The sequence below is a fragment of the Diplotaxodon limnothrissa genome, linkage group LG19 (genome assembly GCF_057381915.1).
Source record: "Diplotaxodon limnothrissa isolate DT_005_m linkage group LG19, D_limnothrissa_male_GT1.1, whole genome shotgun sequence".
NCBI classification, from domain to species: domain Eukaryota; kingdom Metazoa; phylum Chordata; class Actinopteri; order Cichliformes; family Cichlidae; genus Diplotaxodon; species Diplotaxodon limnothrissa.
The window spans coordinates 32,491,910-32,515,236 of NC_140614.1; the positions used below are offsets into that span (position 1 = coordinate 32,491,910).

Consider the following 23,327-nt stretch of genomic DNA (forward strand, 5'->3'; position numbering starts at 1 on the left):
TTCTCTGAAAAGTATTTCTGCGTTTCTTACATGGTCACCCACGCTGCCCATGCACATAGTGTCTTGAGTGAAATTAGTCAATATTAATGGATTATTATTAAGAGACAATCAATCCAGATGAAGCCTAAGGCCCGTCAACTGTAGCTACAGGGAAACATCAATGCCAGATTAGCAGCAAAGCATCGGCAGCCATGAAAAGGCGAGAAAGAATACAGATCCCTCCAGCCGATCAATCTTTATAAATAATCGCTTAACAGGGGGATCACTTAAAAGAAAAAAAAAGAAGAGAATGTGTGCCATATGGATTAATTACACAAAAAGGCATTATGATGGCACCCCCACTGACAGCAAAGCAAAAGAAATTGCATTTAACTCATTAAAACTTTACACTCATTCAAACAAACTGCAAACAGGCTGCTCTGCTACAGTAAAGCAGCGGGCAATTACAGCTAACAACAGTGCAGCTTATGAAACAATCCATCAATCACGTCCAGGGGCGTAATTTCAGGGAATTATCATCTGACGGGGGGACCTGCGGAGATGCGACGCCGTCCCTGATCCCTTGAAAGAAAAGCTCATCAAGGAGACTGCGGTGGATGTGAGCTGCTGTGCTGCTTTTTTTTCTGTGCGTGTCTGCTTGGCTTCTCTGATGGTTTGCTCAACCCAAACACGAACGGACTAAGCGGATGTTTGGTTTCCATGGAGGTTTTTTTATAGATGAACGCTTCCTTTCATCCGGTACACGCTTCTGAAAACTGCTTCATGTCACATTGGTCCATTTTTTTATTTGCATCTTAACACACACAAGTGTGTGAACATAAAGATATAGAAACATCTCACACTGATGACATGCATTGTTGTGCTGCCAGTTCAAATCTGAGAGAATAAAACGGTGCAACAGTAGAGCCAGTGTTGCCTACCTTTGCCTCAGATGTGGGCTCCAGGTAACACAGTCGATTGCCGAGCCCCTCGGCAGCCAAGCAGAACTTGCGATTCTCCTTCTGGATGCAAGCCACACACTGGAGCACCACTTCATCATCCTGTCAAAACAAAACAGACTTCAGTTTGTGTCTGCGCATGCAAGCTTAGACGCTGTCAGTGTGTGTGCATGTGTGTGTCATCCTGGGAGAAACCCAGTTCATCCACACACATGCCCATCCTTGTGCATTGATCGGAGGAAACTCTCAAACCACCATGGCCTGAGAAGTGCTCCTTCTTCTCCCCTGAACCTCGACACCAACCACAGTTTAGTTCATACAGCTGTTCATCAGAATAAGAGAAGCAAACTAGAAGTGCAAGCAAAAGCGAGCCTAACCTTAAACCTTTGAAGCTTTGCTTAAGTTACAGTGATGATCATCTTTTGACAATTAACCAATATTCAAAGGTCTATAATGACTTTTTCAGATTTGCAGCTGTAGTTCAGACAGTAGAGCAGGTTATTTACTAATCAGAAGGTTGGTGGTTCGATCCCTGGCTGCTTCAGTGTATGTGCCAAAGTATCCTTGGGTAAGATACTCAACCCCAGGTTGTGCTCAATGGAGTGTGAATGTTAGATGGAAAGCACTTAGATGGAGAAAAAAGTGCTTGTATGGGTGAATGAGCCATTAATGAGCGCTTGAGTAGACAAACGTTATGTAAGGACCAGTCCATTTATCGTTGGTTTATTGTTGTTTGAATGGCCACACGGTGGTTACTGTCACAGAACTAATGCCGTGCTCTTTCTTTGCATAACTTGTGCACTGCCATAGCAATGATTGTTCTGTTATTATGGCGTCTGTAATTTTTAACATCACATTGGGTTCAAATCTGCCAGCTGCCTAACGCGGGGATTTACAAAAATGTTCATTATTTTTTGTTTTCCTCATATAAAAATGGATGGAATAAAATGTCCTTGCATCTAGAATGAATGTCAGGTGAATTATTAAAATTTCTGTTAAAAGATAAGTAAACTATGTTGCATTCAAACATAAAATTGGACGTTCTTAGACCTTTTTTCCAAATTATCCATGGCTGATCCCTTTGAGTCAACCCAATCTTCTTTAGGCTATTTACGCTGTTTATATGGTGCAAATGAGGTTAAGGCTATTTGCTGGAGCATTTCACCCTATAAACAGAAATAATGGCTGAAACAAGTGAATGCATTTGACTGTGTGCAGATACTGTATGTTTAAAGACCAAGGAGATCATTGTAGATTTCCGGAAGAGGGGTCATAACAACCATCTGCCTCTCTTCATTGGCAGTGAGGCGGTGGAGAGGGTGAGCAGTTTTAAATTCTTGGGGGTAACTGTGACCGAGGACCTGTCCTGGGGCAACCATATCACCTCAGTTGTACGGAAGGCCCAACAGCGCCTCTACTACCTGAGGAGACTGCGGAGCGCACACATTCCCAGATCTCTGATGTTGAACTTCTACAACTGTGCCATCAGCAGCGTTCTGACGTATGGATTTCTAGTGTGGTTCCCCAGCTGCACCAAGGCCGATCAGCAAGCACTCCAGCGGGTGGTGAAAGAAGCTGGCAGAATTATTGGAACAAGTCTGCCAGAGATCAGTAATATCTTCCCCACTCGCTGTCTGAGGAGGGTGCACAGTATCCTGCGGGACCAACATCACCCTGCGCGCCACCTTTTCCATCTGCTGCCCTCAGGGAGAAGGTACAGGTCTATACAGGCCAGAACATCCAGACTGGCCAACAGCCTGTATCCACAGGCTGTGAGGCTCCTGAACTCTCTGCCCCCCTCTCACGGACAATAACCATATCCAACTTCTTAATAGCAATGAACTGGTCTGCATTGGTGCATCATATCTTTATTCTCTTCCCCCTCCTGCCCCCCCCCCTCTTTCTTAAATAGATAACTATCATATCTGATATCATATCTCACAGTACAATAATATTGAATGGGTTGCATTGTTGTATTTTGTCATGTTTCTCAGGTCTTTGTCTGAATTTCTACGAACATTATTGCTAAGGATTGTCTTATTGCATTGGAGTCACACTGGGTTAAATATGTACACTTGGGTTTTAAGGGGTATTTATTATTTTCTTCTTTTTTTGGGTTGTATGGAAGCCCCAAACGCAATTTCATTGTTCTTGACAATGACAATAAATAAATAAATACTAAATACTAAACAGTGTGTGTGTGTGTGTGTGTGTGTGTGTGTGTGTGTGTGTGTGTGTGTGTGTGTGTGCAAAATGAAAGTTTTGTGGATATAAATTAGATAAAATTAAAAGACTACAATGTTATTGTAAGGTGCTGCAGATACATAAAGGCCACAAATGGCTCATTTTAGATCGTCCGTAGGTGGTTGCTAGGCAACATATTGTAATCAATCGTCCATAATGAAAGTTTTATGGTTAAAAATTAGAATAAATTGCTGTAATTGTGAAAGGAAAATTATACAATGCTTTTATAAGGTGTCATTTTAGCTAATTGGTTGGTGGTTGCTAGGCATCATGATGATGTCATAATATCTGGCATAGATGAAAACCTTCAGGGAACTAAGATGTAGCTGCATGACTGTGCAGGAGAAATTCGCAGGAAAACAAGAAATTTTACATATTTATAGTAGGATGAAAATAAAGCCATAATAAATAAGACTCATTTCATGATTTAAATTAATCGCATAACACACAAAAGCTGGCTCATTGTTTTTGTGTGTTATGCGAGTAAAGGCAAATGCAGTTGATGACGACAGACGTCACCAAAAACATAAATTCTTTTGGGAGCACAAGAGCCGAAAAACAAACATCCAATGCCACTGCTGTGTAAATGGGCTTATGGTGTTTATAGTGTTGGCCCTGTAAACGCTGAATTGGGCATAGTTACTCTTCACGACAGCAGAGCAAGCAGAAATTTGCTGATATTGGCTGCTATGGGATGGGGGGGGGTTGGAAGCTGCTGCACAATTGCCAGCTACATTATTTAATGTGAGAGGGATTGTGCTGAGAGCAGAGTGCAGCAGTAGTAGTAGTAACAGTAAAGCACTCCATTACAGTGCAGCACAATGCACAGCAGCGAGAGATAAAGAGGACTAGCATCTGCACGTCACCGGGTGCAAGTCCGTGTTTGTGTGCGTAGAAATATGAGAAGCCTCGAGGCCCCTTTGCAACGCACGCGTTACACATTCATTTTCGAGTTGCTCGTGTGTGCTTCTGTCGGTGTAGATATTTTCCTTTTAGTGAAAAAAAGAAAAAGCAATGTGTGCGTGCATTTGTGTTTGTGGGTGTGTGGGTGTCCTTAATGATATTACCACTATTATGTGTCATCTGATGGCTACCAACAGCAGCAAAGCTTATGTGGTTTGCGGATGTCTTCCTCCCCTTACAAACAGCCTTGTAGCTTCGCATTAAATTAGGTTAAGGTTAAATGTGGGTATGAAATTTAACAGTTGGGAATGACAATTAACATTATTAACAACATTATTAATGGCACTATCATTATCAATGGAAGCAGTATACTGGAATTTAACTGGAAGTGTGAAAACGTGCTTTAGCACTACTAGCACAATGCTAGCATGCAGCATTAATTACGATGCGATACCAGTAAAAATGAAACCTTCAATATTGACTTTTTATTTATTTGGACGAGCATCGTACGGAGCTAGGAAGAGACAAGTTCGGACATTTCTGGCTTAATGAAATGGACTAAAACACCAGTCAGGCATAACATTACATGTACTGACAGGCAAAGTGATTAGCTCTTCATCATGGCACCTGTTAGTGAGAGAGAGATATTAGGGAGCAAGTGAACCTTTTGTCCTTGAAGTTGATGTGTTAGAAGCAGGGAAAATGGGCAAGTGTATGGATTTGAGTGAGTTTGACTGGGACCAAATTGTGATGCCTTGACGACTGGGTCAGAGCACCTGCAAAACTGCAGCTCTGGTGGGGTGTCCCCGGTTTGCAGTGGTCAGTATCTAACATAAGTTGTTCAAGGAAGGAATAGTGATTAAGCATTGATAGGGTGGACTGGTCTGAAGAATCGCATGCCTGGCTGGGTGCATCGCTCGTCTGGCACCAGGATGCATTGTAGGAAGAAGGCAAGCCAGAAGAGGGAATGTGATGTTTTGGGCAAACCTTGGATCCTGTCATCTATGTGGATCTTACTCTGCAGGTGGCCATAATGTTATGCCTGATTAGTTTATATATATGTATGACTTTTTTTAGTCTTGCTGACCACTCAGTGTGTAAGATACTAGAGGGGTGCAGCACAACAAATCTATTTAACCACCTTGAGCACAGAAATCCAGAAGTTTGTGCAACAGCTTATGTGATCTATAAAAACCCCACAGCAAATAAACTAAGCGGTTGCACTTGAGCTTGACATCTGTGGAGAACTACTTTAGAAAGAGCTTCTGACACTTTTTTCCTCCTCACAAATTTTATAGAGCTTTCATCCGTGTGTCATACTCTAGCTTTTCAAAACAGATGGGGCTTTCTCATTGAGTTCACAGGAAACTGATGAAGCTGCTGATGAAGGCCGGTAGTTCAAACCGCTTGAATATAGTTATGTCACTGCATGCTGTCAGTACACAAACAGTGTACTGTTTGCACAGTGGGGAGATTATATATTTAAACTAAGGCTGACTGTAGGAACTAATAAATCTTGGCGGGGTTGTTCGATACTGGGGAGAATTATAATCCAGGTTACGTTGGTCAATGATCAATGCCACGACAAACATGGGATTGTTATGGGAAACACTTTGCATAATGCTAACCATCTCAGATCGATATTAAAATGTATTCGACTCAGATACAGACTGAAATGAACAGCCCTTATGGCAAAGCGGCTCTGAGCTGGGTTAGAACATGCAATCAGTCTCCTTGTTAAGGGACCAAGAGCAGAGCTGATTTGAGCCACATAAGGATAGTATCGATCCAGGCATTTAATCAGAGAAGGCAACTCTCACGTCTCTGCTTCAGTCTAGCCCACAGCTGGCCCTTTTCCCTTGTCTCACCCCTGCACTGAAGTAATGTGGGGTATCTCTCCCCTTCTCTCTTTCTCTCTCTCACCCTGTGTCACAAACCCCTTGTTTTTTTATTCTTCTCCTCTTGCCCCTGACTTCTACACAGGATTCATAAAGAGAAGCACTAAGTGATGTCAGTCAGGTTGTAAGAATGGAAGGTACTCTTTTTACTCTTAAACTCTTAAAATATTTGAACCTGGTTGTCTATATGCAAAAGTCTCTCTATTACTACAGGAAAGGTTTAAAAGGATGACATGAGAGTTCATTTTACAGCTATATTGTTAGACATTCAACACTGGCACAATGAAATTGGTTTAAATATATAATAGATGATGTTGTACTTAGAGTTGAAGGATACTGGCATACAGCCCTCGAGACAAACACAAAGATATCTACGTATCTTTCTCAAAGCTTCCCAAACATTGTGATATAAATTTTCCTTTGAAGCAGACTACTAAAACCAAGAAAAGAAATAATTTCCCCACCCCAGCGAGCTAAGCAGTCATCATGGCATCATTTATCAGAAGAGGTAATGATTTAAGCAAAGTGACTTTGACACCAATATTTTTCCACCCTGAAACCAATGCACCCAGCAAGAAGGCAGGACTTCAGCTACTTATTGACTGTGTTAAAGAAAACATAAATTATTAAACTGTTTTAAAACAAATATGAGGAGAGCGAGCTGAGCCTTCAAGGGCACCTTGGGATTGAATTTGACTCAATCCTAATACTCCCTCGCTCACGCTGCCTCCTTCGTGTTCCTTCGTGCTGTGCAAACACATGCGTTTGTCATCTCCACTGTGTATATCTGTGCGTGCGCTACAACAATAGCACAAAGATCTACCTTGTTCTGGAGAAATCGTGTGAGTAATGCTATAGCATATCAATGAGCAGACTCTGACAGCGGCTTTTTTTCCCTCCCTCTTTTGAGCCAATCACACCCGTCTTATACTCAGGATAATCATAATATTGGTGTTTGCATGGAGACAGGCAGGCATAGTCATGTTACTGTGAGCCAATCACGGGTTTGAACACTATATGAAATCAGGCTCCAGTGTTAGTGACATGCACCACACTTATTCTCTAACAACAGGGCTCCTATGATGGCTAGGAGTGATTACTGAGCTCAAAAGGAAGGTAATGCATCCTTATGACTGTCACGGTCCTGGGTCGTGCCACCCAGTGTTTTGTGTTTAGTCTATTTTGATGTTTATTGTTTGTTTAGGTTCATTAAGTTATTCCAGCTCATTTGTGATTATATGACCCTTGTATTAAGCCTCCCTTACCCTTCATGTGTTTATGTCTGTGTGTCTTGTGTTAAGTTCATGCTGTCGCTTCTGTCATCTTCCACTGTACTCCGTCTCCCTGGTTCGTGCGTCTACCTGTCATGAGTCATGTCTGCATGGTTGTGTTTAGTTCATGTCATGTCTAATCTCCATGTTTCCTGTTTTACTTTGAAAGTCTGCATTCAATGTCAGTGTATTTAGTTTCTCCTGTCCAGTCGTTAGGTTCATGTGTGTTCATGTAGGTTCCTTAGTTTGTCACAGTATTAGTTTTCCCAGTTTAGTTATAGCCTAGCCACGCTATCCTTACTTTGTTTGAACACCTTGTCTCCAGCCATAATAAAGGCTCGCTTTCTGTTAAGTTCACTCCCGTCTACTCACTTGTGTACGCACCTGGGTCCATTACACACACCACCGCACGGCCTGTCTCTGCAGACCGTGACAGTGACTTGTAGGGAAAAAATTTGTTCTGGCATCATAAATGTGCAGTTATGTGAAGAGCATCTCTTGTTCTCTCGTCCGGTTATCTGCCTTCAAACAACAAATCTGAGAAGTCCAGGGTTTATTCGGGGTGTAACTTTATGTTATTTGGAAGGCTCTCTCCTAGGTACTGGAATAAGTAGCAATCTGAATCTAAAGACTCTCAAGAGGAGCGTTTAAGCCTTTGGTTTGAAGAAATGCCTTAGGTACTTCAGCAGGTATTGCAGTACAGTGCATGCCTCAGCTCACCGAAAAGCCTCTCACTGCCTTATCATACACCACACGCGGCTGCAGTGCTTTGGCAATGCACTCACTCATACATCCTGAAGGGGCTACATGAGCAACTATAAAGCTCGAGTCGCAATAACAAACTGGAGCAAGCGAGCAAAAAGCTCCCGGTGCTGTTTAGCGGGCGGCACTGTGAGCCTGGGTGCAATGGCAACTGAATTGCTCCAGTATTTCATGCTTTGCTCCCATGAGCCTCGTATTACTACTGCTTGCATTATGCTTATGACATCATGATTCCTCCACTTATTGAATGTGTACTGAATGCATTCTACCTCAATTCCAAAACCTACATGCTTCTGCGAAAGTAAGACGCACGGGTACAACACAAAACCTGCACGAAAAGCAGCATCATCACTACTGTGTCTCCTGTTTAAAACCACAAGTTTTTATTTCTATGATTCCTATGATGCGAGACCAGGCCACATGGATTCTAATTAACTGCATTATTTTCAGAGTTGTAAGCTAAATAAGCTAAAATGTGAAGCTAAATGCAAAAATTACCAACATAGTCAAAAAATGCACTAATGCAGGAGCATGTAAATATTCATATGGCTTCACAAAAGCAAAATCAATTACTCCTCCTATAAAGAAGAAATTGCCTTTGCTAAGTATATCCCATCAAAGTAAAGACTTGTGGTGATAAAAATAAATAAATAAATCCAGACTCCACTCCTGCAGCTGCAGCAGATCTTCACTTTCTATCTCATTCTTTGAGGTTAGATTTGTTCTGTCTTCTTCAGCTTGATGTGCCAAAAAATCTAGTGAATCAACAGCACATGGATCTGAGGGTGGCACCAAGTGGCCCCCTGGGAGGAAGCTTGAAGAGTGGAGCACTACAGGTGAGAGGAGAGAGGCAGATCCTGGCTCCTGGAGCATTCATCTCCAAACGCACCACCACACCGAACAGCAGTCTGCGCTTGCCTCCCCTATTATCATTCTATATTACACTGTGTAGTAATTCTCCATCATTACCAGAGGCCTGCTGCCACTCAACATTGCACTGAAGCTGGCTCATACGCTGAGACTTTGTTCTGGACAGATTGATACAGCTGGTCAGGCAATGCAGAACTAAATGCAGCTGGGCAGCGGTTGTACCCCCTACAAGGACACTCTCCTGCCTTGGATTCTTGTATTACACCCAGAAACACACTGTGCAGGTAGAAAAAGTCCCGGTGTATCCCAGCCTATTTGTAGGCAGTAAAAAGAGAGGGAATGACTGCAGTATATATGTGAGAGAGGCAATATATACCAGTGAATAATCAGAAAATAAAGCTTTGAAGCTGGTACTGATTGTGTCATTTATGTAAAACTCATCATCAATAATCATATCTGAACTATCTACATGAGCAGCTGCATCCAATCAGAATCCAAACATGTAGTTCTTACACACATTATTATAAATTGGATATATATGCATCACAAAAAAATAAAATAACTGTAGTTATGCTACAGCTTACAATAATACAATGCGAACGCACTGAGCGTATCTGCCTGACTATAACTGCAAGACTTGTAAAATCCTTTCCTGTAATGGACCCCCAGTATCAGAGGAAGCACTGTGGGCCAAAAATGTTTGTTCCAGAACAGTCTGGTGGAGATTAAAGCTCTCTGCTGTCGGGGTGATTCACAGACTTGCAGCTTAGTGCTCTCGCACTGTGGTGTGACACCAGTCGAAATGGAAAGCGAAAGAGAGAAACACTTTGGACAAGAGGAGTGAAGCTTTGTTCTCATGACTCAGTGTTACTCTGTAAATGGGAGTGTTAATGCTCATCTTGAAGCAAACTGCTGAACATGCTGCCCCGAGTGCACAGACCGAATGAGAGAGTGAGAGATAGACAGAAGGCAAACAGAGCTACAGAGAGTATCAAGTCCTCTCGTCCACACATCATTAAAATCCCAGAAATCAGGGTGACGCCATAAATTAATCTTGACATCCGTTAAAATTTTAGCCTCCTTTTAAGGCTGTGCTGAGGATAAAAGCCTTACAGCATGTTCTTGAACTGTGTCACTGACCAGATCCTGGAACAATCGGCGTGCAGCTGCATCCTGGACTCATTCTGCAACATGAGATCAGTTAAGCTCTCAGTGACACAGGCCTAGACACCAGTCAGCGACCCACTGGCAACCTTCAGTTACTAAGGAAAATGTATATTTTCACAACTGGCTGGTGAGTGGTTGCTAGCCTGAGTGAAATCAGTTGCAAAGAACCTCCTTGTGACTGCGTTGTTTAGTAGCAGATTGACGTGATTGCCCTTAATTTACATGAACTCAGACTTGTCTGAAGACAACTGCCATTAGCTTTCTGAGCTGCAGTTAACCCAGAAATCAATTCAGAAATAGAGAAAATTCACTCTCAATGTGAAATTTGTGCCTTACCACTGCAACCAGCATATTTGGGTGACCAGTTTCACATTAGTGACTGCCAGCAGCCTCCAGCAACAACTCGCCAACCAGATGCAAAATAAATATTTTTCCCTACCAACTGTTGGATACCAGGTGGGCACCCGCCAGTCTCTAAGCCTCCATGAATGGGGCTTTGGCAATCGATTTCATATTGACTACCAACAACCTACAGCAACCCCTTGCAACCAGCCAGGGAGCGCACATTTTTCCAGTGTGACTGGTTGTTGCCAGATAGTCCCCGACAAGTCTCAGAGTCAAGCCATTTGTATACATAGCCTCTCATTAAGTGATAGAGCCTCACATCAGTGAATCCAACAAGTTCATCTGACATTCCAAGAGTAAAAAGTTGAGAAAATACCATCAAAGGGAAGATAATCTAATATCCGGTGGTTCAATGGGCCCATCGATTTTCATGTGTCATCTGCCACATATGGCCACCTCGGATTCAGTCTTGGACTCTCTAATTACCCAATCAACATACACTCGCACTATACAGCTGTGAACAGTAGCCACCATATGGACCAAGGCAATTCATCTTGAAGATTAGACAGGTGTGGCTATCACTGTGAAGCAAACAGCACGAGGTAAAAAATGGCATCTCCTGCTTGTAGCACAGTGTTAGCTCTATGCAAGTGTGTATATCATGGTATAGGTACTGTGTAGAAAACTCAGTTGAAAATGCAGAACGCTACAGTTCACCTGAGGATAAAGTTTATATAAGAGATAAGCCCTGTAGGCAGAACCAACCTTACTCAGGTCTGGAGATATTAAGACTGTCTACATGCCTCTGTAGCAAAGGAGCGAAGCAGGGAGGCTATAAAATGTTTGACTGCACCTTGCAGCACTACTTTGCCTCTCTGGCGGTGGCTTAATCTGAAAAGCTAAGCAAGCACTTTCGCTCCTTCCTTTCTTGCCTTCCTTTAGGTCTATGCAGGCTATTTTATGAAAAAAATACCTTGCAATGTTTCTACATGCTTGGCATTGAAGCATTACAGTGACTACGGAAAAAGATTGGGGTGTTATTGCATTTTTCCCCTGGCTACATGATGACACTGGGGAGCCTCGGGGGCAAGATGTGACAGCACTGTAGCTCGGGCTTGCACCAGAAATCAAAAGGAACAAACTCTTTTCCACTCCTCTCTGCAAAGCAGCGTCACTTAACAAGGGGATTGAGACTCTTTGTGGCAGAGCACACGGTAAAGGAAAATAGGCTGCTTCTACCCTTCCACAAGCAATGTGTTTTATTTTTAGGGTAAGAACCTTCTTGGAGGTCCGAAGGGAGAGCAGCACTAACAGGTGCATCTATAACCTTTCTATGTGCAGCAAGTCAAGCATGATTTTTGACTCACTTTTTCAACTTGTGACACTAAAGAAAGTCCCAAGTGGTGTGGGATGGATGGAAATTATGCTTTGCTTTCAGGTCAAGAACGGGAGGTGCTGGATATGTGACCTACAATATAAAAGAGAGCAGTGATTGCAGTTAATTTTGCAATTTCATAACCTGGTTCAGCTCTACATAAACACAAATTATGTTTTAACATGTTTCAATTTATTTTAGTTTTTTAGTTATTTATTTTATCTTATCTCATTTTAATTTTCTTTACTTATGCTATTAGCATGTACAGCACTTTGTGAACTCTGGTTTTATGTTAAAGTGCTTTATAAATAAAGGTGGTATGATATGGTATGGTAAATAATTCAACATTTGAGGACCTGCCAATATTCTGACAGCAGCAGACTAGCTCAGAGTTGTTGTGGACACAAATGGACAAAAACATAAAAAGCAAAGTTGAACTGTAAGTGCTAATCAAGAGACCTCTAAGAAAATTCAATTTAAATTTTTGCTCCAACAATCAAGTCCTGCTGAAAATCTGTGTTTGTGATTTGCTTTGATTTCATTTGTGTACTCTCAGAACAGTTGCTGAATGGTTGCTGGCTGTTGCCCTATATGACTTGTCTCCAAACACTCACTCTCCAAGCTGTAGTGAAACTTGAAAAATGCAACACAAATGCAAAAGGACAACGTTGGCCTTCAAAGTCAAAGTTGTGCAACCATTAAATTTTAAACCGCACACCTTTTCTCTGTGAATCTCTCCGTTTCAGGTTGTTGTACTTTTTAGGGTTTAACTACCACTCGGTGAGTGTTTGCAAGCATGTTGGTGTCCTTAATGACTCCTGACCTATTGAAGTCCACATTGGACTTACATTGGAAATTAGCGTTAGCAATATACACACACATGTTAGCCTGCATTAATGCGTTTGTAACTTTCAGGATTTTGTCTGTATTTGCGCCTTAGAAATACAGTCACTTAGACATGACAATAAATACTGGTGACTGTAGCTCAGGAGGTAGAGCAGCTCATCTACTGATTGGAAGGTTGGTGGTTTGATCCTTGCCCCCCTCTAGTCTACATGCCAAATAACCTTGGGTAAGATATTAACCCATAAAGTTGCACACTTATGCATCCAATAGCGTGTGAATGTTAGTTAGAAAGCACTTAAAATCACAGAAGAAAGTGCTGGTGCTTTCAGTACTCTGGGAGAGTAGAAAAGCGTCATGTCTATGGTAAATATTGTGCTACAACATCCGCTAGCTAGTTTAGCTTAGCATAAACTGGAAAAAGAGATTAGCCATAACTAGTCTAAAGCCATATACTATTTACCGTACAATAGACAGTCAAAAACACTTCCGGTTATATAGAAGTCTATGTAAGTGTCCCTCAGCTCTCTTGCTCTCTGACTTCAGTAAAGACTTTCCTGATGACTTTATCGGCCCAAATGAAAAGCACTGCTTGTAGCGTTCTAGCTTCAAACCACATAATTAGTCAGAAAGGAGGATAAACAGGTGTATTCTCATATGCTAACACCTTTGTTGACAATCACAAACTGTCAATCAACTGAATGCCGCGTCAAACTACTTCACAGTCTGATCCACCCCTTTACATTTTCAAAACAACAAGGTGGCAGTGAGAAAAATATACAACTTAAGGTTTCATAATGGGAATTTCCTAATCACTGATGTCATGGTGACTATGTCCAGCTTTATGTGCAAAGAAACCTCTACTTGTGTTGCTATTTCAAGGCCAGTAGCAGTTACTTCCAATGACTGGCTTCCTATGCAAGCCAACCATTGCCTCACAAATAGTTTGAGTTTTTCTATAATCAGACAAATAAGATATGACGTGTATATTTCTTTACTTCAGATGTGCAGGACAACTGTGTGCCTGACATTTAAACAAGGCAAATTTTCTATTTCTCATATTGTTAATGAATTCAAACAAATGCAGTCAAATTTCAAACTTTGAGAAACAGACTTCTGACCTGTTCTGCATAATCCTGGAGAGACTGACAGTATTCCACTTGTCTCCTACACTGTATATGCTCTAACAGTGGTCACAGTGTCAGCTTCTCCAGGATAAAAATATCCATTGTCCTTTAAGGCCTGACCTGATGAAAATTCTTCAGAGCGCTCATCTCCATGCATGTGAGCATAGCCATAATGTGCCCCTGGCACAGGAGAGGGTTAAGATTAAACTACAGCTGAGGCATCACTGTGTCAAACTCGATTTGTTCAGGGACTTGTGATGCTGACCAGGTGAAGGGTTTGGGTGTCAAAGCTAAAGCACCGCTGTGATTCAAAGTAGAGGAGCGTACAAGAGTAGAGAAAAGCATCCTGAGGTAAAGAGACTTGAATTAGTAGCAGTTACCAAATGTGGAGTCAGGACACCTCAGTGCATGTCTTGAAAATGCAGGTGTTGGTGCAGAAAACAGCATCTAATTCCAACGTTCTGTGGCAGCCTTTTGTAGGGTAACTTTTACTGCATAAAAAGAATCAGCCCATAGCACTCTGACTTGTCATACATTTAAGGAAGAGCTTCTTAAGAGCGTATTAAGGGAAAGTTGTAGTGTCAGCTCCTCAGTTATACTGCCACAGTAACGCTTCTTTGAGCTGGGAGTGAGTGTTACTGAGGGCTGAGCAATGCTGCAGATATTTAGCAGGGCAGAAGGATACAAAAGCTCCAGCATTTCTCACCTGCAGGCTTAGACACAGACCTAGCTATAAAGGTTGCCTCTTTACTGAAGCACTGCAGAGTCCCAGCAGAAAGTAGAGCACACAAAAAAGCTACAGTATAATGCAGAGAATGCACTTGAAAACTAAAAATATAACACAGCACTGGTAAGTTGGATATGTGTCAGCAAGCATGTGTGTTGCTGTGATTGTCTTTGCTGGAGCCCATGAATCTCCTGCCTCGCTTGCTGCCGGGGCAGAATAGTACTTTATGTTTTTATAACACACATTGTTGACTCTGCAGCAAAAAGACCCAATAAAAAGAGTGATGCCTCCTTGTCTGTATTGGCGTGGTGCGACGCGGGGGTTGTTAAAGAGGTATGAATCTTTTATGAGTAACGCGGTCAATATCAGTTGAAAGGGCCGAGACTTTGGCACCCGCCTCGAGGTGGGATTTTCTCAGCATAGCAATTGTTGCTGCGCCTGGATGCACCTATGCCATCCCGCAAATTACCCAATTACACTCCCTCGGTCGACTCAATCAAGATTCTTCACTGACATGCTCAGGTGACACGGCTGGAAGTGTATTACCCAAAAGCATAAAGACCTGGCGTTACAGTTCAGATAACCGTCAAGGTTCACTTTAAAATAAATCTGGAAAAAGGATCTTAACTTCTGCAAAGTGAGCCTCAACAGCAGCAGATTGCAGCAGTAAACACTCTTCTAAATGGCTTATTAAAGGCCTAACAGTGGTAACAGGCCTATCAGCTGCACAGGTAGGAATATCTTAAAAACATCTTAGCAGACTGTGTCACCTGACAAATGTACCATTTCATTTTTTTTACTGAATTCACAGACACAGCAGTAAAGGCCATCAGTACATCTGTTTTCATTTTATTTTTTTTTCCATCTGATGCACCTGATGTATAAATCTTCAGTGAATACTGCACTGTGTTCATGGCTACAGATTCAGACGAACATCTGTCTTGTTTGGCAAACACTTTAAATGAGCCAAATGTTTTCTCACTGGGTGGATTTGGTGCTATTCCTGCAGGTAATTAAAAATGGGAAGATGATATTTTTTCAATACATTTTGAGGCAGCAAACTCTTTGCAGAGTGATAGAACTCATGCAGCACACATGTTACTGTAAAACAACTAAAATCATGAAGTGAATGAGAAACTAAAGGACCACTACAAGCAGTGCTTTTTAAACTTGTATTTCCTTTCTTGCCGAGATTTAAATGAGAAAGTAGCTTCCGGTATTATGCCTTTTAAATATTTAGCTAAACACTAGATTTAGCTTAACAGGAAGAAGGAAACAGCCTTGATTAACCTATAGCTATAATTAGCTATAATTTAAGCATGTGAATGACTCTATATAATTGTGTATAAAAAATGGTCATTACCACTGTTTTTCAGACTGCTGTTCTGAAGCCTAGAGTTCAGGATTTTAGTCACTGTAGTGTTTTTGAAATTGGGTACGACCATATTTGGATGAGGCAGTAAACAGTAAACTTCTCTAAGGTATCGCGCTAGCTACCTAACTTGGCTAGTAAGGTTCATGCTAGATTAAATGTCACATGGGATGCTACTTTGGCTAGTGAGCGATTAGCTTAAAACGGCATGTACCTCACACAAAAACTGAACTGCCACCTTAGCTGTGTCTAGGGTTGCCAACCGTCCCTTAAAATACGGAATCGTCCCGTATTGAGCTAATAAGGGACGCACTTCGTCCCGTAATACAGTGAGAATCAAAAGTAGTCTATAAATGTTAATGGAATTAACGCTTTGTTTGAAAACATAATTCCCAGCCCCTCTCCTGCTTTGTGACCAATGAGCTGACAGCACACTTATGACAATTCGAGTATGACAATTCAGATTATCTCATTGGTCGAGGAAAGGTCGCTTGCGGAGAAAATACCGGAAGACAACAGATGACCACAACAAGAAGCATGGCCAACAGGGAAACAAACGCCGACACTGCGGTGCACGTCTCGGATGACAGTACACCTAATGCTGGGCAGACACTGTGTGATTTTTTCAGTCACGTTATTCAGCTCTTGCTCAAACTGCACGATTGACTCGCAGGGATTAGAAGTTTGCAGGTCACGATGTACTCTCACACTATACCGCCCGATGCTCTGATGCGACCTGAGTGCTCACACTGTGCCTCCATAACATGAAGGTTATAACAGAAAATCTGTCGCTCGCTCTCTCTGTCTTTCACTCACACAGACACGCACACCACCACCATCAACTTTGCTAAATTGCTAATGAAAAACATGATCAGGCAGCTGTGATTGAGCAGCAGTGTAAATCCAACTATTTTCACGGTTGTTGTGGTCGTGATCATTTTGTGATGCCACATCGAAAAGGCTCGGATGAGCTTTCCAAAGTTCTACAAGTTGTGCCTCCATCACTTGTGTCCAGATCACACGCTGCACAGCCGTGCTGCGCCGTCTTTTTCACCGATGTTTACGTGTTTGCGCATGAGCAGTGTGAGCGGCTGTGGTGACACCCTCACGAGCGATTGATGATCGGGAGCTGGTCGTGAGGTGTTAATCGCTTCTCGTTACCCCACGTATACTACACGACGCACGATGAAGGCCAAAATCGGGCCGATCACCAAATCGGTCGCACGACTCAAAAATCGGCTCAAAATGGGCCAAAAATCGCACAGTGTGAGCCCAGCATTAGAGCAGCAATGTTTGTTCCCCTCAGAGAAAGAAAAGAAAAAAGGCTGCAAAAGTACAGGAGGACTGGGAAAAGGAAAACACCTGGCTGGGAAAGTGCACGATAACACCTTTAAAGCGCACTGCACTGTGTGCCGGCGCACTTTTTCCATAGGCATGCTTCTAGTGGTGGGCACAAGAAGAACATGAGGGGCGTGAAAGCTCGGGGAACCCTTAACCAATTTTTTGTCCACCAGGCCACGGCAGAAGCAGATATGGTATGTAAACACTGGTTTGTTGTTTAAACCCTCTGGTTAAGGTTAATATGGGCATGTGCAGTGAATATCAGCGCTATGTGGCCAGAAGTGTGATAATATCATTTATTTTGTGTAATAAACAACTGCAAGGATGGATGATTACAACAAATAGATGACTAATACATAAAAGTAATACATAGATGAATAATGATGATGAGTTATGATGCGTAATCATGGGAACAAGCGGGTTTACAAACAGGAGCAGCTGATTAGAAAAGCTGAAATAATACCTCAACTGAAGCCAATTGTACTAAATGCACTATATGTGCACTGTTACAAGAATATTTTTCTTTCTATTGTTTTCTATTAATTTATATAATTTTAAGTTAAGCAGGACAGAGTTCTTTTAAAGAAAGATTTACTTATATTCTCAAAAGTTAAGCATGACAGGCTTCTGTTTAAGAAAGAGACCTGTTTTACTGTGTTAATGTTGTCATTGTGAGCTAAAAATAAATGGCTAAATGATCATTTGTTTCCCATATGGTCATATCAAAAAGAATATTCATCTGCTTAAATCAAATTCAAGTCAAATGGTTAAAAAATAATTTCACACACACAAAAAAAGAGCTACCACACTGGGAAGGGTGAAGACAACTGGGTTGCCCGGCCCTGGCCACGAGGTGTCCCTTATTTATTTTTCAGGGAGTTGGCAACCCTAGCTGTGTCCCAACTGGACACAGTTAATGACTGTAGAAAACATGGACGACGCGACAGCTTCCCAAAACTGAAGCCAAAACGTCTCTATCGCCCCCTGGTGTCTGGCTGCAGTATAGGTCATAAACCCCACCTCCTGCATGTTAGCGGATGGGACTGGGGTCAGATTAAAATTAAAAATTCTCCTCAGATAATTTTTTTCCAAAGATGCTTTCGTTCATTATCAGTAGTTACGCTGATTTATGTTCAAGGGGTCTTCTTTCTCATAAGTTTGATTCTAATTACTACCATAATGCTTTTAAAGTGGGGTGCAACGTTTTTTAGAGTCATTGGTCTTAACTCAGACTGTATTAACCGAATTTAAGTGGCCAACTTACACAGTTACAGCCATGTGAAAAAGAAAGCTTTCACGGGGTTCTCTGAAAAGCTAAGTGCACTGTTGATGCTTCCATGAGAATAAGGAGAGTAAGCAGCAGCCAGGTGCTGCTAATCAAATGACCTTAATTAACTGATCATAAACAAGTGTAAGCACCTCTATAAAAGCAGAAGTTTCAGCAGTTTCTGGAGTTGGTTGTTGGTTTTGAGCATTAAAGGTGTGTTAACAGAATGCCACTATTTTCCCAGGAGTAGACATCCTAGTAAATTCACCCCAAGGTCAAACCGTGCAAAGCTTTTTTTGTAAAAACAGCCCAATTGCTAGATCTCAGGCTCTTACAGGCCTCAGAATATTAAATGCTAAAGTTCCTGACTGTACAAGTAGAAAAAGACTGAACATGTATGGCTTGTTTGTAAGTGTTACCAGAAGAAAGCCTCTTCTTTCTAAAAAGAACATGACAGCACAGGCTAGGTTTGCCAAAATGCACCGGAACAAATCACAAGACTTCCAGAACAATATGTTTTGGACAGACAAGACCAAAATAGAGATGTTTGGCCATAGCACCACATTTAATGAAAACCAAACACAGCATATTAGCGCATATCAACTATCAGCACAGTGATGGAGGGCTAAAGCTTGGCCCAAAAGGGGCTGTGCAAGTGGACAATGATCCCAAGAACACCAGCAAATCTGAATCAAACAGAGTGACTGCAGTGAGTGGGCCAAATCCAACACGGTGACATGAGAGACTGAAAATGTCCTTATAACAGAAAATTATTATTTCAAGTTACTGCTGAATCAAAGGGTGCACTTAGTTTTTCACATGACTCTATATACAAAGTCATCCACTGGATAGTTTTTATGACATTAGCTGTAAGAGAGCAAAACAAATTTTTGATATTAGGGTGTAAATATCTCTATTTGTGCTGCTAATTTGGGCATTTTCACGTTACTTATGGAGATTGACCTGTTTTTGGTGCAAGGCTCAGGTAACTCTTAAATGAACTGCAGTTTCTGCTACACACTAACAAAATTGTGACCTCCAAAGTCACCAGTGGGGCTTTATAGATTTCAGTTTTTATGCTAACCTGAAGAGAAATCTTCTATATTCTGCTCTGAGACAAAACAGTTCAGAAAAAAGTACTTAAGAGGAAAAGCCAAGAACTGCCTCACAAGCAGAAATCTGTATCACAGATTTTCTACAATCAATGACTAATAGATAGCTACAGCTTTTTAGAGTAAAGCATATCCCGCAACACAGAATATGCTCGAGTGTGCGAGCCAACATTAACTGCCAAGAAGCAGCAGCAAAGAGAAGCCCAGAGAGAGATGGGAGACGGCCCTGGTAATGATGGAGGAGGCAACAGCAACCAACAGGCTAACAGTGGCTGGAGGAGGTGGAACCTATGAGGCTTCTGCTTCCTTTGACTTATGGTGTTTAAGGCTTTTGCTGCTTAACTCCAGTCAATTGTTGGGCCGTGACTCAAATACATCTATGCTGCTTGTAAAGATAAGAAAGAAAATCATTTTGTTTCTGGATAAAGTGAACTGTGTCGGGAAAACGCAGTTCAGGGGAATAAAGTGTACGTTAGTGTGGATTTAAATGGAAATTTGTTTGTTTTACACAAATGTGGCTTAAACAAGCATGTGAAAAGAAAGTGATAAAAACCCTGCAGTGAATTTTATTACGTATGCTAGTTCCATTAAGAAAATCGAGAGATAAAACAGATCACTTTTCACATCCTTTCATAATTTAATTATAAAAAAAAACTTCAAGCATATTGAATTTCATGCTTTTTCCCTCTGATGTTTTCCAGCAGTCACAATACAGATTCTACACTGCCTTATTAAATATTCAATATCCGAAACGCCAGATCAATCAGGCCTGCTTACCGCACGCCACTGACATTGCTGAGGAAATTTCTTCATTTGGTGGCACAATCAATAGCTCATTACTGCAGCTTTACACTGTGTTGTCTCTGGGCAGGCCCTCTGGCTTCATTCCAGGCCTATCTGATCTGTCCATCTTCATCACAGAGAAACAGCCTCCTGCTGAACAACAATTACACTCTTAACCTCACACCAACTTATCGCTCTGTAAGTTGAGTTTTTTATGAGATGGAGTGTGATGAGGCTTTATGATCGTGTGCGTATTTGAGCAGTGATATGTATATAATGCATCACATCCTTTTGATTTCACGCGCGCCAAGCGAGCAGGCCAGAAATAAGAATTAAGTATGCAAACGTGGAAAGGCAAGCTTTCACACAAAACATCAGTTCTCTGCTTCGAACACACAAAAACACAAACACCGGTAAGGCAACACGATGGGGAGCAACAAACAAAGACATTTTTTCGAAATCGCTTCCTTACAAAGCTTTTTCCCTGCGCTCAAAATCTGCACCATTATACTCGAAATGCCTTTCGCTCACTAACAAAAGTGAGCTATTACTTTTTTAATTCAACCGTGAAATGACAGAAGCACTCATCATAATAGCGTTAAAGCTCGCCTCCTTGGTGTCACACAGAACGCGGTGATGTGCTGAACCGAACTTCCCGTCCGTGGAATAATTTCATGGTCATCTCTAATAATTATACAAAGACCAAGTGAGTGACAGTGCAAGCCTGCCATACTTGTGGCACTCAAACCCTGCACAAACAAGTACCCCAGTATGGATATATGAATGATGAATGGTTGGCAAGGACCCACTCTCAGCTCTGAAAGTTTCTGACTGCAGAACAAGGGCACCTTTGGTTGCCTCTGGATCAGCGTGAGGCTCCTTCACCCTCGCACTCTTGCTACTATCTCAAATTGCAGATGACATCCTCCAGGAAAGACACGTGATAATAACGTGCACAGCTGCAGTTATTCACAACTATGCGATTAGAGGGAAATGAAAGTTCATCTGCGGGGAAAGGAGCTGAAGAAAAACATGGAGGAGAAAAGAGCAACAGCAGCGAAGGAGCAGAAAGGAGACGCACAGGACGAGCGACCTCTGGCACCGAGGCCGCCGGCACACGGCACACTCAAAATTAGTGTTTTACTGAGATTACAGACTCCTTTCTTTTTTCTCTCTCTGGTGCTGCTTGTTTAGGCTCATTGCTTTGCTTCTTCTGTGCTGCTGCGCTGGCAGTCATCGCCTGGATGCAAAGTGAGGCCAGTGCCTTCACATAAACAAGCCGAGCGCTGCCACAGCGCATTAGTCACAGCTCAGGTCTGGCCTTTTCAAAGTCGCTACTCCTACTCAAACTGCTAATAGAGCCCCAGAATTTGATATTAGCCTAGCAGGGATACATCCATCAGCGAAGCTGTGCGAGTGCCCTCATGTGCGGCTAACAGGGTGGTTTTTGAGAATTAAAGCGAGAAGAGCGGCGAGCATCAGGACCGAAAGTTTCTTAAGGCCCCCCCTGCTTTATTCCCCCTCTTCTTTCTGCACTAATGACACAAGCAGGCAAGCAATTCATTAAAAAAACTACCCTTATATAATGAGCAGCCTGAGCAATGTGACCATAAGCTGATATTTTTTCACTATAGGGCCTATTACAAAGCCACTGCTGATGGAGCCGGTGCATTTGAGGACATTTGCAAACAGGGCGAACACAATGCCTATGGAATATGCAGACTTATTAAAGTCTCTGCACAGCCCCTCGCACCCTTGGACATTAAACAGCAGTTTGTGGGGGAAGCTTCTGTCAGAGTCTCCTGGCTCACAATCAGCACCGTTCCTCTTCCTGTAACATCAAATTACCCGTGGCTGAGATATCCCTGCTCTTTCCCTCTCTTCCTTTTATTTCCTCCCACTGTGTTGGGTTTATAGGCAGCAGTCCGGCAGGGGTAATTTCTGCTACCACTCCAGGGAAATTACTTTGTGTTGTTAGAGAAAAGGCAGTTTGCGAACTGCTTTATCAAGCTCCCCGTCTCAAGTAACAGTCAACATTTCAACGCAAGGAAGAAATACAGCCTCAGCATATCTGTGCTTATAAGTGCGCTAAGTGGCATCAGTGCAAAGGCAAGAGTAGTCACCGTGGGTGTGTGTGTGATGTTTTGGATAGGCATATGTGCATCCAACTGTGCATTTGTTTCTGCAGGACTGCTTTCATTGCCCGTACATCCTCGCACACATATCTGTTCTGCTCCTCTACGCCGAGCGGTTCAGCTGTGCCTTGAATAATTTCTGCACTGTGCTCTGCTGTGGCACGTCTGGTGCAGCCTGACTGCACCACACAGCTACAGCTCCGCATTTGCATTCAAAACGCACACACTCACACTTTTACACTGATGAGCACCAAGCATGCGCCCGCCGTCCCGACACCGTCCATTCTGCCAGACGCTTCCCTGTGTGGAGGATGCAACAAGCCGCTAAAAAAACAAACAAAAACAAAAAAAAAGCAACAGCAGCTTTCTATTACTCAGTGTCATCTTGCTTCTGCTTCCAGAGTTTACGAAAATTGCTCAGTGACGCGCCAACAAACTGGACAAAGAGCCAAGCAAGGAAAAATCCGCCAATTCCAAAACTCTCACCTGAGGTTGACTTTAAAAATCTTAACTCTGGATTTGTGGCATTTAAATTCAAGGCCGGAAAAGAGAAGAAACAGTGCTGAAATGTCAGCTCTATTTTGAAGTGGCAGACATGCTGATGTGGTGACCTCTATGTGCTGTGGCTAAAAGGTTGGGGGGCTGCAGGGCAAATGAGCAGGGGGTATAAGCTTACTTCTGAGTGAAAAGGAAGGGGCAGTCTTGGATTGTGGTTTCCAGTCTTGCTCATGCCTCTAAAGTCACATTTTAAAGCTGGACGTCTCTAATTATCCGACGCTGCTGTAAAATATCTAATCACTAATTAAAATGTCATTTAAAACACCTCTGTTCAAGTCTTTAAAAAAGG

The 23,327-nt window shown here is 42.3% G+C and overlaps 1 protein-coding gene across 1 annotated transcript in view; it reads right to left on the bottom strand.

The window, feature by feature from the left end:
• Positions 1–23,327, bottom strand: part of LOC146612610 (ryanodine receptor 3) — a 116,624-nt gene that overhangs the window by 92,139 nt on the left and 1,158 nt on the right. Inside the window, exons 2-3 of the mRNA XM_085342496.1 lie at positions 22,712–22,804; positions 921–1,040 (exon numbers count right to left, since the gene is read on the bottom strand). Coding sequence (XP_085198622.1) covers positions 921–1,040; positions 22,712–22,804 — 213 coding nt within the window. The remainder of the gene's footprint in view (positions 1–920; positions 1,041–22,711; positions 22,805–23,327) is intronic.